Source organism: Lactuca sativa, chromosome 3 (genome assembly GCF_002870075.4).
Source record: "Lactuca sativa cultivar Salinas chromosome 3, Lsat_Salinas_v11, whole genome shotgun sequence".
Lineage (NCBI taxonomy): Eukaryota > Viridiplantae > Streptophyta > Magnoliopsida > Asterales > Asteraceae > Lactuca > Lactuca sativa.
In genome coordinates this window covers 45,171,154-45,188,090 of record NC_056625.2, presented here as the reverse complement: position 1 = coordinate 45,188,090, position 16,937 = coordinate 45,171,154, and the positions used below count along the sequence as shown (strand labels likewise).

At 37.4% G+C, this 16,937-nt stretch overlaps 1 protein-coding gene across 1 annotated transcript; it reads left to right on the top strand.

The window, feature by feature from the left end:
- The first annotated feature begins 10,784 nt into the window (after positions 1-10,784).
- LOC111912355 (retinoblastoma-related protein) lies at positions 10,785-15,896 on the top strand. Its single transcript, XM_023908087.3, has 16 exons — positions 10,785-11,169; positions 11,355-11,459; positions 11,739-11,881; positions 11,972-12,115; positions 12,211-12,400; positions 12,485-12,551; positions 12,634-13,007; positions 13,083-13,932; positions 14,005-14,167; positions 14,244-14,313; positions 14,389-14,565; positions 14,639-14,764; positions 14,842-14,986; positions 15,072-15,187; positions 15,269-15,390; positions 15,488-15,896. Exons 1-16 carry the CDS (start codon positions 11,071-11,073, stop codon positions 15,633-15,635), a joined length of 3,039 nt encoding a protein of 1,012 aa, XP_023763855.1. The 5' UTR covers positions 10,785-11,070; the 3' UTR covers positions 15,636-15,896.
- The last annotated feature ends 1,041 nt before the right edge of the window (positions 15,897-16,937 follow it).

Genomic DNA, 16,937 nt, shown 5'->3' with positions numbered 1-16,937 from the left:
AAATTGCTTCCTACTTTTTATGTCTACAAATGTTTCTACCCAATAAAATTATGACAAGTATCATCTTTCCATATTTTTTTTAACTAACTCATTAACGTTATATTAGGAATATATCAATTACAATTAAACTGAATGATGATTTGTCATAATTTTAGTGGGTAGGAATAATTGTAGTCATAAAAGGTAGGAGGTAATTTAATTTATAGAAAGGTTTGATCATAAAAGAAAAAAGGATTATATTTTGGAAAATGTTTTAAGCTTCCTACTAATGCATATTATGCTAGCCACCCCTTGTACGTCCTAGGCAGTCGCCACTAGTGTCTAGTTTGTGGATATGTGTGCAAAAGTTGACGGTTTCATCCGTCATGATCTCATCATATATGACCATCAATTGTGATTTGAACTCGTGACATGGGAAAAGGTGGGGGTGTAGTTGCATGCATTTACATACCTTCCAAATAAATTTATTATTTATCTTTGTCTTTTCATTGTTCCTTAGATAACAATTGTCTTGTTTACCTTGACAAGTTTAAAAAATAAATAAATTTGAAGGTTTGATTCAAGTAAGTTGGATTGAGATATTCTCACTCAAAACGAATCAAAATTGGGTAACTCACTAGGCAAATCCATTGTCTAACTATTTTGACGTGTGTTTAGATTGAATGATTCATGGAATTTGAGGTGCGGGACATTTTAGAAGACCCCTATTTTGTGGGGATCTTGAACCTTGTTATGATACCCATTCACACCTTGCATTTAAAAACAACAAAACCATTTTCAATTGTTTTGGGCCAATTTGTTTTTCCGCAATTATTTTCAACTCTAAAATTTTATGATTTAAAAAACTAAAGTATACTTTTAAATAACATTTTGAAACCATCCAGTGAAGAATGTTACAAGTAACATTTTTGAAATCTAGGTATCTTTTTGCTTCGCTTGCAAGGGATTCGAGAAATGAGTTCAGAAATACTCATTTGAGGTTTACATCATCTATTCCTAGTAGGCAATATAAACGTTGGGACATTGATCATAGTGTTTTTCAAAGTCTTTATTCTGCAAGGAACATTATTTCCTTTATAGGAATTCTCCCTTTGCTTGGATGGCATGTTCAATAGGATTACCAATAAACTCGTTTTGGATGATTAACATGAATTCTTTGGGAGAAATGCTTTGTTATAATGTTAGTTCGCGATCTTCGCTAAATCTAATATACCAATCTCTTTGGCTTTGTATTTAGATTTGGGTATATAGTATCCTAGAGTTTAAATTTTTAAACATTTTGGAAACTTTGTGTAACGCCTCGATTCTCATGTATTGATTTATGGTTATAAACTTTCATGATTTAATGGTTATAAACTTTGTAACCCGTTTTGAAATAATAAGAATGTATTATTTGAGTATTATGTGATTTATGCCTAATTGTTGTGACTTGATTGAATTAAGGATAATTTAAGCGTTAAAAATAAAATGTTTGATAAACCCGATATCTATGAAGGAAGTTATAGTGGTCGTGACGAGGTTTCCGAATATATATAGAATGTCGAAATCCGAGTTATAACGAATAAGTTATGACTTGTTGTAATTCCGCGACAGAACCGGTATGACACTGCATGATGTAAATAGTGAGTTTACGATAGAGCGATATTTAGCCTTAGTGATCTAAACGAAAGTCATAGAATAAGTTAAACCGAGAGCATACATAAAAAAACGTCTAAATCTGACTTCGTATGAGGAAGTTATAATTTTTCTAAGTTCCGACTTAGCGGTATACAACCCAAAGTTCGAATATGAGATTGAGTGATTTCTAGCCGAAACAATCTAAACGAGAATCGAAGATCTCGTCGATAGTAGTCCAACAGTGAAAAGACAGACGAAAACGGACGTTGGATGAAGAAGTTATGAATTTCTAACGGAGTTTTCATGTCCCGGCCTACTAAAAAATAATATAATAAAATTAAAGTCAAAATTAGCCAACGAAGTCTAAACAAAAGTTGTAGAGCATAATCTCACCTACACGTGGATATTAAGAACGTCAAAAACGGAGCTCGTATGCGAAAGTTATGAATTTTTGAAGTTTAGAAATACGAAGTACGCCCAACGTACTCATGTTCTTGGCCTCGGATGAGCCACGTCGCCCTTCACATTACACCCCGCGTCCGAAACCAAGTACGCCCAACGTACTTCGGCCTCGTGTGGTTCGAGAGAGAGTCGCGTAGCACCACCCGAAGTTCGCCACCTGGAAGCCTGATCCGAACTACACCCCGCGTAAAGCTTCGTACGCCCAACGTACGTGCAAGGTTCAACCCCTATAAAAAGCATGCGAGGGTTGCCAATCTTTTTTGCCAAATATCTTTTCTCTCTCGTTTTACCTCGTTTTGCGTGCAAGAAAATACCCCCGAAGCCCCGATATCATTCCCGACACCCGAAGCAAGCCCCGAAGATCCCGAGAAATAGAGTTGTCGAGTCAAAACTCTGCCCGCGAGAAAGCCCGGTTTTTTGAAGATATCTCGGTTTCACCGAAGAATACTACTTTTAGAGCCGAAGTGATGTTCGATAATCATCTTATCAAGTGAGTGTATATTCCTTTTCTTCTAACACATAGATACAAAGTATTCTCTACAAATTACGTGTTATGTGTTTGTATATTATTTGCTTATTTGAAATAATTATTGAATGAATGATTTGTACAGGTTTTAAGTTGTATATAAATGTATATATTTTTATCTAATAATATGGTGGGTATAACATGGGTAGGCAGTTGTTGTGTGATGAAATAAAATGATGAGAGGCCTCGATGTGATTGTGATCTAGTCGTCCAGCAGAATATGGATGACGACCACAGACTTTTTTAGACAGTTTAGTGGAACGCTGGTAGGCTCATAACCTGTAGGTGTAGTGAACTTGGGTGTTCATGTGTTGTATTTTATCCCCCTCATGGTTGCCTTAAGACATTCATTGATGAGGAAACTCCTTTGCAGTAGTGTTCGTCCCGATGAAAATCCTAGATTAGGTCCCTTGTAATAGTTGTTGTCATATGGACATAAAGTGAGGATAATGGGAATGGGTAATCGGGTTATTGTTGGTTGGTGGAAATTAAATATAATTATTTATTGTGGGTTGAAAACCCTATATGCTCACCAGGCTCCCTAGCTTGACCCACTCAGTTTCTTTGTATTACAGGTAGTGGCGCGAGATCATAAGTTAGAAAACTTGTGAAGATGTTTTTGTTTATAGACCAGTAGTTGTATATAATTGTGTAAGGTCTATGTTTCATTGTTTATGATTTTGTGTCTGTATCGGAACATGACATCCCGAGTTTTGATATATAATGAAAATACATTTCTTTAAGAAATGCTTTGATAAATCTTATTTTATCATGTAATGTTTTGGGGGCAAATTTCGCAACTCTTTTAAATCAATGGATTTACTCTAAAATTATTTTAAAAGCATAAATAAACCGGTTTTTTCTGGCCATGATTTTGGGGATGTCACGCTACTCGATGAGTTGGTTTCCATGACTCGTCGAGTAGCAACGGGTTGGTCCACATGTTTAAGTGACCTACTCGCCGAGTCCAAGAAGGGACTCGATGAGTAGGATTTGGAGGATGAAACCCTAATTTCCAAGGTTTTGCACCCTATTTAAGGGATCATTAGCCTCCTTTGTCTTCTTTACTGTCCCTTGAGAGCTCAACAAACCCTAATACGTGTGTGTGCACGCTCCATTTGTGTGTTTTAAGCTTTGGAATAGGATTCTTGGTGAGAAGAGCTTGGAAATCAAGTGACTAGAAGTAGGGAACTTGTGGGGATCTGATATCCACCTCAGTTAGCATCTATTGGAAGGTATTAAGTTGTTACCTTGACCTCTTTTCCTTTTAGATCTCATTTGGGTGAAGATCAGGGCTTTTCTAGCATAATAAGAAGCCATTATTGGGTATAAGCTAATATATGAAGTTGTAACTTCAGATATGGACTCTCTTTGGTATCTAGGTCCATAAAGTTTTCAGCTTTGGCAAGTATGAACATCTCCTCAAGTGTAAAACTCCATTACAAGCTTTGTTTTGTCATTATAAGACTTTAGAGCCTTGCATGCACGTAAAGTTTGCAGATTTACGTGATAAACATGCCTTGGGAAGTTGGATCTACAATATGGAACCTTAAGATGGCTTAATAAGCATCTGTATGGATTTGGACCGAAGGGACTCAGCGAGTTGCATGGTCAACTCAACGAGTCCGATGAAGATTGTCGTGGACTTGGCAAGTCAGTAGGGTGACTCGGCGAGTCAGCTATGGTTTTCCCGAATTTTTACACACAACGCACCAACAGTATTCATGGACCTGATGAATCAAGTATGCAGAACGTTGTTTGATCGCTCGGTCATAGTGTTTATTGATGATATCTTGGTATATTCCAAAACTCGAGAGCAGCACGAGGAGCACCTCAGGGAGTTATTGGGAGTTCTGAGACAGGAACGACTGTATGCCAAGTTCTCTAAATGTGAGTTTTGGTTACGAGAGGTCCGGTTCCTCGAGCATCTCGTTAATCAGGATGGGATTTTGGTCGACCCGGCCAAAATCGAGGCAGTCATGCGGTGGGAGGTGCCGAGGTCTCCCTCAAATATGATGAGTTTTTTCGGATTAGCAGGGTACTACTGCAGATTCATTCGGGATTTCTCCAAGATTAAAGTACCCCTCACTCGTCTGACGAGGAAGGGGGTGGATTTCTGGTGGGTCCCTGAGCAGCAGAGGGCATTTGAGACCCTCCGTCTTCTATGAGGCTCCAGTTTGGACCTTCCCTGAGGGAGTTGAGGATTTTGTGGTGTTCTGTGATGCATACATCATAAGTTTGGGGGCAGTCCTCATGTAGATAGGACGAGTGATATCCTATGCATCGCGACAACTGGAGCTGCATGAGTTGAGATACCCTACACACGATCTGGATTTGGGGGCAGTGGTATTCGCTCTCAAGATTTGGAGGCATTACCTATACGGGATCCGTTGTACCATACACACGAATCATAGAGCTTGATACACATCATGGATCAACCGAACCTGAACATGAGGCAGCACAGTGGTTGTATGTAGTCAAGGACTACGATTGCGAGATCCTTTACCACCCCGGTAAAGCGAATGTGGTGGAGAATGCTTTAAGCCGCAAGTCAACTTGGTCTTCCACCCCAACGATATGTATGAGGATAGCAGTGATTCTCCGATTGTGAGTTTGATCATAGATGCTCAGGTTGAGGGCATGCGACCGGAGAACTGGAAGTTGGAGGGTATCAAGGGAGAGAACACCTGGTTTGTGCAGGATATCCGAGGATTATTGACCCGATGCGGTCGGGTTTGGGTTCCGATGTCTGGTGAGGTCAGACAGACAGTCATGGAGGAGGCTCATAAGTCTCACTTCTCTATTCACCCAAGGGCCACAAAGATGTACCAAGACTCGAGTTTGAGTTATTGGTGGCCATGTATGAAGCGAGAAATCGCTTGGTATGTCGAGAGGTGCTTGACCTGTAGGATGGTCAAGCATCAAAGGTCGCATGGTTTGCTACAACCTCTAGAGATTCCCATGTGGAAATGGGAACAAATCACGATGGATTTCATTACCAAGTTGTCGCGGACGGCGAATGGGCTTGATTCTATATGGGTCATTGTGGATCGATTGATCAAGAGTGCCCATTTCTTGGCTATTCGGGAGAGTTCGTCGGTCGATAAGTTGGACGACGTGTATGTTCGCGAGATCATTGCTCGCCATGGGGTTCCGGTCTCCATTATTTCCGAACGGGATGTTATATTTACCTCCCGTTTCTGGCAGAAGTTGCACGAGGAACTGGGCATGCAGTTGCACTTTAGCACAACATTTCATCCGCAGACCGACGGTCAGAGTAAGCGGACCATTCAGACATTCGAGGATATGTCGAGGGTGTGCGTTATTGACTTCAGTGGGAGCTGGGATTCCCACCTGCCCCTTGCAGAGTTTGCCTACAACAACAACTATCATTCCAGCATTGACGCCCCACCTTTCGAGTTGTTGTATGGGAAGAGATGTCGCACCCCAATTTGTTGGGGTGATGTCGGACACAGGGTGATGGGACGGACGGAGGTAGTCTTGCAGACTATTGAGAAGATTCAGCAGATTAGGCAACGACTGTAGACCGCTCAGAGTCGGCATAATAGTTATGCCGACAGACGTTGATCTGAGTTAGAGTTCCAGGTCGGTTACATGATACTCCTGAAGGTCTCACCCTGGAATGGTGTGATCTGCTTCAGAAAGAGGGGAGAATTGGGTCCCTGATACATTGGGTCGTTTAGGATCGTTGCCAGGGTGGCAAGGTGGCATACAGGTTAGAGCTACCGGATGAGCTCAGTCGGATCCACAACACCTTTCACGTTTCGCAATTTCGGAAATGCATTCCGAATGAGGAGGGGGTAGTATCATTGGATGACATACAAGTCAATGAGCACCTGAATTATGTTGAAAGGCATGTGGCCATTCTGGAAAGGAATATGAAGGTTCTACAGAACAAATAGATACCTTTGGTAAGAGTCATGTGGGAGCACCGAAGGGGGTCCGAGTGGACGTGGGAGCTGGAGGCGGAAATGAGGGAGCACTATCCAGGGTTGTTCACCACAGCAGACTTTGAGGACGAAGCCTAGTTCAAGTGGGGGAGAATTGTAACGGCCAAATTCTCAGGTATTGATTTATGGTTATAAAATTTCATGATTTCAAGGTCTACTCGACGAGTTGGTTGCCCTGACTCGTTGAGTAGCAGCGGGTTGGTCCACGTGTTTAAGTGACCTACTCGTCGAGTCCATGAAGGGACTCGACGAGTAGGAGATGGAGGATGAAACCCTAATTTCTGAGGTTTTGCACCATATTTAAGGGATCATTAGCCTCCTTTGGCCTCCTTACTGTCCTTTGAGAGATCAACAAACCCTAATACATGTGTGTGTGCTCCATTTGTGTGTTTTAAGCTTTGGAAGAGGATTCTTGGTGAGAAGAGCTTGGAGATCAAGTAACTAGAAGCAAGGAACTTGTGGGGATCTGATATCCACCTTAGTTAACATCTATTAGAATGTATTAAGTCATTACCTTGACCTTTTTTCCTTTTAGATCTCATTTGGGTGAAGATTAGGGCTTTTATAGCATAATAAGAAGCCATTATTGGGTATAAGTTAAGATATGAAGTTGTAACTTTAGATATGGACTCTCTTTGGTCTCTAGTCCATGCAGTTTTCAACTTTGGCAAATATGAACCTCTCCTCAAGTGTAAAACTCCATTACAAGCTTGGTTTTGTCATTATAAGACTTTAGAGCCTTGCATGCATGTAAAGTTTGCAACTTTACGTGATAAACATGCCTTGGGAAGTTGGATATGCAATATGGAACCTTAAGATGGCTTAATAAGCATATGTATAGATTTGGACTGAAGGGAATCGACGAGTCAGAAGAGGCTTTTCACGACTACTCGAGATCTGGAAGGACTCGACGAGTCAGTGATTGCACTCGACGAGTCAAGTCAACATGGACCGTTGACTTTGACTTTGACCAATGGTTGACTATTTGACTTATGGGGCATTTTGGGAAATTGGAAATTTACAAGTATAGTTCTATAGTGAATATGGATGGTGGAGTTTGTGCTGGTGATCCGAGAGTTCGGGCCTATCTTTTGAGTCGACAGTTGCGAGGTGAGTTATCCTCACTATATCAATAGGGTCTAAGGCACCAAGGCCGACCCTTTATGGATTTGTATCCGGATTATGGCATGATATGTTATTGATCACATCCTTGTAGTTAGGATGGTGATATGCTATGTTAGCGACCGGTTAGGTCTGTATCCCGGTTTTTAGGATGTTGCTATGATTAGTGATATGTTAGATCGGTTTGACTGTTATATGATATGAGCTAGCGTATAATATTTATGTGCATATGTTTGTTTAGGTGGGGGTTGGGTTGAGGCGTTTCTCTTTGTGTTGTAGGCCAACATACCCGACGAGCTGTCCGGATTGGCTGTAGGCCCTGCAAGGCGGTCCAGTCATGTCGAAGGCTCGGGAGCGGTCCAGATAGGCTGTAGGCCCTGCGAGGCGGTTCAGTCAGGCTGAAGGCTCGTTATGCAAGCTGTTATGTATTTGTTGATATGATATGATTATGGTTATACCTGTATGGCGTTGGTATTTTGGGGGTAACTCGTTAAGCTTTTGGGGCTTATAATTTCAATTTATTGTTTCAGGTACATTAGGGGATCGCGGCAAGACAAAAGCGTGATCGTACAACTCCTCTTGTTTTGTTTATGTTTATGGGACAACTCTGATATGATACATTTTGAAAACAAACTTTGTAATGTTAAATGATTTTAAGTGTTTTGAAAAAGTTTAAATTTGGCATGATTTTTATGTGTGTTGCACTTTGATTGTTTTTAGTTAATTATGGAGGTTTGGTTTGAGTGGAAATGATTTCCATCATTACTTACTATAATAGGTCAACCATGAGTACTCTCACTAGGGTTTCAATGCCTAAACATACTTTCCCATGTACTCAAATTGAAGACATTAGAGAAGATGGTTAAAGATTGTAAGGACTTTTAGAAGACCACAACCTTGTAGTTGAATTAAGTTTTGGTATAAATTGTTCCTACCTTGCTGTTTTGGATTAATTACTTTGTGTTGGACCCTAGGTTGTATTTTCTGCATTTTGAACTTTGAAAATTGTTTAAATTAAAATCCACTATATGAAAACTACTATGGGAAAGGTGCTTCATTGAAGAACTAATATTGTAAGATCTTGATACAATTACTGTTCAAGAACGAAGATTAGTGGATCAGGGGAAGCAAAATCTATAACAAAAATCTCTAAAATGTGTACGGTGAACCAAATAGCAATTAGTTGCACATACTAATGGTTTTGTGCTAGAATAGAATTCATTGAATCCGTTATGTCTAAGACTAAGAGGTTGTTTCCTTTTCCTCATTAAGTCATTAAGTCATATGTTTAATGAATAATGTCGTGTGCCTAGATAAAGTGTTGTATGCATAAACCGTCTTAAACAGAACTAGATGATCATGTATCCTTACATTTCAAAAAACAAATGTCACAATATTCATCACAATTAATAATATTCAACAAATTTAACTTGAATGGATTTGGAAGAAAAAAAAATGCAAACAAATCAATGGTTAGTGTCTTAACACATTAAGCTAACTTTTTTTTTTCTTAAATAATTATTCACTTTGTCGAGATTAAGTTGACTTAAAACAATCATTAACTATGAAATGACATATATATATATATATATATATATATATATATATATATATATATATATATATATATATATATATATATATATATATATAATATCGATTAACCCCAAAAAATGAACATAGACTATAAAACAGACCACTTTGTAACGAGACTATTCACTCCAAAAATGATGCTTATCACCAAGGTATATACTAGTCTTGTTAATAATGTAAAATTTAAACTGCATATTACGAAATTGTTCGTATTTTGCAAAAATCATGATTTTTAACCAATAAACTTAATTTTTGTGTGTGTGTTTTTTTTGCTGTAGAGATTTTCAAATAACTATTTTCGTACGTATATGCAAACAACTAGCACACGAAGAGAAATAGATTTAACGGATGCAAGATCTTTTTCATGTAATAAACATTTAACTTCATCGTTTGTATAACACACGTCATTATCTATTATCTTTTCATAGATGATGTGTTTCTTGTATGAGTTAGTTTCCTCTAAAACTTAAGTTAATTTTGTTAGTAAAGTGTTGGTGGATAAGTGACCGAGGTTTAAGGATTTTTATTTTTTAGTTGGCTTAAATGGAATATTTTGTATTCTGTATTCAGTTTGCTATTTTAGGGAGAATTTCATATATGCCCTTCTTAAACATCAAAATATCATATTTACCCAACTTAATTTCTAAATATCATATTTACCCTTCATAAAATTTATAAATATCATATTTACCATTCATAAAATTTCAAAATATCATATATGTACTTTTTAAAAATCAAAATATCATATATGCCCTTCTTAAATATCCAAATATCGTATATGCACTTTTTAAACATCAAATATCAATGGTAATATCTAAAATATCCTTCATCTACAACAAAAAAACTAAATAATCAAAATATAGATTCCATAGAAAGGATTGAAGATGAATATTTTTGTTTGTCAAGAGGACGACATTCAACAATTTAGATGTTCACATTCCATTATCATAGACGTAAGGATAATATCGTTAAATTTTTTAATTATTATAGTAATTTTAAGTTTTAAAAAATGATTATAAAATATTAAAAACATTATAAAAAAGGATTTGGGCAAATATGATATTTTGAAGGTTTATGAAGGGTAAATATGATATTAAGAAATTAAACTGGGCAAATATGATATTTTGAGGTTTAAGAGGGGCATATATGAAATTCTCCCTTATTAAAATAAAAGCGTTATATATAAAACGAAACATAAATACGCAGTTATTTCACATATTTTATCATTTAGAATATTATTTCAGACAAATTTAACGGCTCGAATTCGCCCCTGTAATGGCCTAGGGTCCAATCACAACCTTTAAAATAATGTGACTAAGAGATGTTCTGTAAGTCAGGATAATAATCGTGCACCACGATGCATGTGATTTTTTCCTATTGTAAACAGGGACCGGTTTTGGCGGTAAAAAAAGTCTTGTGTGACGTGTAAAGCGTTTATTGGTGCTTTATGTATGTATGATAAGCATCACATGGCATCATGTCATGCTGTATTTGTTGTTTTTCCCGCGCTACCGTACCTCCGGATCCCCAAAAGCAGAGGGAAGAAAAGGAAAAAAGAAAACAAGAAAGAGGGCAAAACCCCGAATCGAGAGAGAAGCAGCTGCTACGAGTGTGTGTTCTGAAAGATAGGGTTTTTTTAATCGTTTTGATTTGTCAGATCTATTCAATAGTTGGGTTGTTAATTCAGCGCCGAATTCGCTTATTAGGGTTTCGGCGAATCGGAGATCTGGTTTGTTTCTTGTCAACGAGATTTGCGTAAATCGTTTGACAGGTTAACTTATGTCGACCATGGGAGACATCGGGCCTCTAAATCCTGACACTGTTACCTCTACACAAACCGTAACTACAATTGAAGCTCGATTTAGCGACTTTTGCAAGGTTTTCATCTTGATAAATATATTTTTTATTCTTTCTAGTTTTAAGTGTTATTTTCATCTATTCGTGCATCCGATTATTGGATTATTATTTGCTCATTAATTCGTGTGGTATACCTCAAATTCCAAGACTTGATATGCGGGTTTGTTTTTGGTTTATTTGACTTGTTCAGTTTGGTCTCTCGACAGGGTCGATTGACAATGGATGATAACGCTTCAGAAGAAGCGATGAAGCTGTTCAATCAAAGCAAACACCTTTTCTTGACAAATGCATCCAGTCTTGGAAGTGGAACGGTATGTCTTTTCATTTTCTTAAAGATTTATAGTTTCTGGATTCCAAATTCAAACACCTTTTTAATCCTATGATTTTTAATAATGATTCAACGATTCAGACTATACCCCTAGTGTCATGCTCCAAGTTGATAGCTATAAAATACTGCTAATTACGATCACATAACTTCATAGACCTAAATAGCAATGTTATTTATTTCCTGAGCATCTGTATCTAACTTTAATTGAGTGATCATAAATTTTTTGAAGTTGCTGAGATTTATGTTTGTATTTTTCAATCAGCCTGAGGAAGCCGAGCACTACTGGTTTGCATTTCTCTTGTTCTCCATGAAAAGATTAAGACAGAAGAATGATGCAGAAGATGCTGATAAAACTAATGGGAATGACTTTAAGCTTTACCAAATACTTAGAGTTGCAAAACTAAAGTATGTTTTCATGATTCAACTGACTAGGGTAGCTATATGGTCAACTGACTATTTGTTATATGTGATTAAATTGTTTTTTTGTTGTCTCAGTTTTGTAGATTTCTTCAAAGAACTACCTCAATATTTAGTCAAGATTGGTCCCATTTTAAGCAATCTATATGGTTCTGATTGGGAAACTCGTCTTCAAGCAAAAGAGTTGCAGGCAAATTTTGTGCATCTCAGCCTTTTAAGCAAGTGGGTACCTTTCTTTTAGTTTGAAACTTCATCAATTGTGTAGTAGAGTTCATCTGATAATCTATGAAACAATTTTTTTTCTTTAATTATTCAAGGTACTACAAACGTGCATTCAAGGCACTTTTTCTTGATAATGTTGATGCCCAATCAGCTGTTGCCAACTCAGCCGAATACATAGCCAACTGTCATCGTTTTGGATGGCTTCTATTTCTTGCTCTACGTGTCCATGCATTCAGTCGTTTCAAAGACCTAGTCACATGCACTAATGGATTGGTCTCTATTCTGGTTAGTGGCTAATCATAGTAGCCCAAATGATGTGTAAAAGTTTTGTTTTTTCTATTTATTTTACATCTATGAAACCTTTGTCAGGCAATTTTGATCATTCATATTCCAGCTCGCTTCAGAAGCTTCTCAATTAATGAGTCTTCTCGCTTCGGTAACCATTTCTTTCTCAATTTATTTATTTTTTTCTCTGGTTATTTGAAAATTGACTTCTTGCAAACATGGGTTAATTGCAGTTAAGAAGGAAGACAAAGGTGTGGATCTACTTGCATCACTTTGTAACATGTATGAAACATCAGAAGACGAATTGAGAAAAACAATGGTGAGAACAAACATTGTGGTGGAAGAAATCTTGATGAAAAATCCTTGCTCAGCATCAGAATGTCAGAATGGAAACTTAGACAATATTGACACAGATGACTTAACATATTTTCAAGATTTATTAGAAGAATCGTCTTTATCTTCTGATTTAAGCATTCTAGAAAAAGACTACAATGATGCAATGCTTTTAGAAGGCGAATTAGATGAAAGACTTTTCATTAATGATGAAGAAAGTCTCCTTGGGTCAAGCAGCTTGTCTGGTGGTGCCATTAACATGAATGGAACCAAGGTATAGCTAAAATCTAAATTTTCATTTTTTTCACCAAAAAAATAGACTAATGGTTTGACTTTTCTTGTTGTGTAGAGGAAAGTTGACTCGATGACATCACCAACAAAGACAATCGCAAGTCCACTTTCACCTTTCAGATCTCCCTCAAAGATGATATCTACTCCTGTTAGCACAGCAATGACAACTGCAAAATGGCTCAGAACCATTGTTTCTCCACTTTCTTCTTTTCCTTCTGTAGATCTAACTAGATTCTTGCAATCATGTGACAAGGATGTCACGAGTGATGTCATCAAAAGGGCACGCATAATTCTAGAAGCTATTTTCCCCAGTAGTGGTCTTGGTGATCGAAGTGTAATGTCAATGTCAAACATGCAAAGTAGCAATCTGATGGATAATATTTGGGCTGAACATCGTAGGCTTGAAGCATTGAAGTTATACTATAGAGTTTTACAAGCAATGTGTACAGCAGAAGCTCAAATCCTACATGGCAACAATCTAACATCATTGTTAACAAACGAAAGGTTTCACAGATGTATGCTCGCATGTTCAGCTGAGCTTGTTCTTGCTACTCACAAAACTGTTACAATGTTGTTTCCAGCTGTTTTGGAAAGAACCGGGATTACTGCTTTTGATCTTAGTAAGGTTATTGAAAGCTTCATCAGACATGAGGAATCTCTTCCTAGGGAATTGAGGCGACATTTGAATTCTCTTGAAGAAAGACTCCTGGAAAGCATGGTGTGGGAGAAAGGGTCTTCCATGTATAACTCTTTAACAGTTGCAAGGCCTTCACTTTCTTCTGAGATCAATCGTCTTGGGTTGTTGGCGGACCCCATGCCTTCTTTGGATGCAATTGCACTGCAATGTAATATGTCCTGTGGAGGGTTGCCACCTGTACCTTCGTTGCAGAAACGTGACACGTCACCAGGTAGGTAAACTGTTATTTGTCTATTTGAAGCCATTAACATAATAAAGCTAATGCATTTGAGTGTGTGTTTAGGGAAAAGTGGTGAACTGAGGTCACCAAAGAGGGTTTGCAATGAGTATCGAAGTGTTTTGGTTGAAAGGAATTCGTTCACTTCACCTGTTAAGGATCGTTTGTTGGGGATTAATAATCTTAAGTCAAAGATGCTGTCTCCTGCTTTGCAGTCTGCATTTGCCAGGTAGGACAATCAGTCAATAACCAATGGAAATGTTTTAAAAAGTTTTTTGAATTTAAAAATCTGTGATTGTTTGCAGTCCAACAAGGCCAAATCCAACAAGAGGAGAAACGTGTGCAGAAACGGCTGTTAATCTGTTCTTTAGCAAGGTGAGGTGCAATTCCAAAGCAGTTATGTTTTGATATGATGAGAATAGTGTTAATGGTTTTGTTTTGGTTGAGCAGATTGTGAAGTTAGCTGCTGTTAGAATCAATGGAATGGTTGAAAGGCTGCAGATTTCACAACAAATAAGAGAAAGGGTATACTGTCTTTTTCAACAGATTCTGAGTCAGAGAACAGCTCTGTTTTTTAATCGGCATATTGACCAAATCATCCTGTGTTGTTTCTATGGAGTTGCAAAGGTACATAACACATTTTTTTCATATCTTGATTTGCATCTCATGCTACAATGTGAATGTGATTAATTGCATGCAGATCACCCAATTGAGTTTAACTTTTAAAGAGATCATATTCAACTACAGAAAGCAAGCACATTGTAAACCTCAAGTGTTTCGTGCTGTGTTTGTTGATGACAGGTCATCTTCTCGGCGAAGTGGAGGGGTAAGTCATAAGTATATGATGCATGACACCTGCTTTGTAGGTGTTTTTTGTTTTACATTGATTATTTTTTGGAACAGAAAACAGGGCAGGATCATGTTGATATCATTATGTTTTACAATGAGATATTCATTCCAGCTGTGAAGCCATTGTTAGTGGAGCTTGCTCCTTCTGGAGTTGCTAAAAACCCTAACCAGGTATCAGAAGCCAACAAGGAAGATGAAGGTAGGTATTATTGAATATCGATTTGATTATTATTATTATTATTATTAAAAAAAAAGAAAATGAGCCCAAATGATGTTGGTTTTAGGTCCATGCCCTGGGTCACCAAAGGTGGTGTCATCATTCCCGAGTCTTCCAGATATGTCTCCAAAGAAGGTATCTGCAGTACACAATGTATACGTCTCTCCATTGCGCTCAACAAAGGTATTTGTTTTTGTTGTTGTTGTTGTTAAATGGCATCGACATTTGATAGATAATAATTGTTTTGAGATTTACTACATACAGATGGATGCTTTGATATCTCATGGGTCTAAAAGCTATTACGCGTGTGTTGGGGAGAGCACTCATGCCTACCAAAGCCCATCCAAGGACCTCACTGCCATCAACAATCGTCTGAATGGCCATGGGTAAGATTATAGAATAAATATAATTATTAATGTTTTATTTATTTATTTATTATGCTAATAAACATAAAGTGATGTATGTATTTGTATTTGTGTTCAGGACACGGAAGGTGAGAGGGACACTCAACTTTGATGAGGTGGATGTTGGATTGGTGAGTGACTCGTTGGTGGCAAACAGCTTATATCTTCAAAATGGGAAACCTCCATCTGCATCTGCAACTGCTCAACAGCAGCTCAAGACTGAATGACACAGACACTATACTATAATACTATACTTTACTAGAAGACTTAATAGGAGGTTAAGTTAAGTTAAGTTAAGTTAAGTAAGGTTGGTTGGTAGTTGGTAGTAGTTGAGGTGTGTATGTATATAGAGAATTTGATTTGGGATGGGGATGGGGATGGAATGAGCGGTGAAATTATTGTACAGTAGCCGCCACTAACCTCAATTAATGCTTTCTTGCTTGGTGAATGATGATGTTGGATTTGTAATAAATTTCTTTATCCATCCATCTCATTAGTGTTCTATGCTTTTGCTTCCCAAACTTTAATACAGATTTTACTTTATTTTCAAATACGGTGTTAAAACAACATGCTCTTGGATGTTGTTTTCTTTCGACTTAACAGGCTTAATGGGTACATAATTTACTTGATACAAACATAATGTCTTTCTTAATACGTTAAGTGAACTCTTTTACTTTACCCCCACCTCACTCACATAGTCACATATGAAAAACCCCTTTGTCAAATGTCAAGCCACCGTCATATCTTTAGGTTGAAAGTCAGATTTTATAATCTTGAAAGTGCTTTTAGAGGTTTTTCTTACAATTTACCACTAACTTTTTTATTTGTTTGTAAGTGTTCTCCATCATGCGTTTGACTGTTGGGAATGTTTCTATGCCAATTACCATCCTCATAACTCAGGAACCATAGCAAATCTGTATTGTTTAAAACATCTTACTACCATTTGAATAAAAGTGTTCTGAAGCATAAAGACTTCTTACTCCGAAATCATCATCCTCTATGCTAGCCATAATCTTTTTCCATTTTATCAAATTGAGTTCTTTCTCCTAACAAAGAAACAATTTCTTTAGGCTTCAAGACGATCAATTAATCTTCGGGTGCACGAAAGATGTTCATAAAATACATAGCAATACTTGTCAAGATGGATTTTATAGCCAACCACCTGACGAGAGTAAGTTTACCATCCAATTGGAAAGTTTAACCGAGAGTTTGTTAGCAACTTCTTTCCAACTTTCCAACAAATCTCCACTATATCTCTAGCATTTGATTTTGATTAATCTCCAAGAAAAATTGTTTCATCTGCACAAAAAAAAAAAAAAAAAAAAAAAAAAAAAGGAAATTTCTATACTGTAGGACGAAACCAAACACCACGATAAAGTTCATGATCAATGTCTCTTTAATCATAACATGCAATCTGTCCATAAGAAATGAGAAAACGGGTCACCTTCCCAAATACCACATTTAATTTGAAGCTCAAGTTGGAGAGTCAGTTTACTAGGACCGAAGCAATAGAGGAATTTAAGCATCCT

Excerpts from the sequence above, each read along its gene's own strand:
- LOC111912355 (XM_023908087.3), top strand. The coding sequence starts at position 11,071 with ATGTCGACCATGGGAGACATCGGGCCTCTAAATCCTGACACTGTTACC. Across the intron at positions 11,460-11,738 it reads CCAGTCTTGGAAGTGGAACG|CCTGAGGAAGCCGAGCACTA; the intron begins GTATGTCTTTTC and ends TTTTTCAATCAG. Across the intron at positions 12,116-12,210 it reads CATCTCAGCCTTTTAAGCAA|GTACTACAAACGTGCATTCA; the intron begins GTGGGTACCTTT and ends TAATTATTCAAG.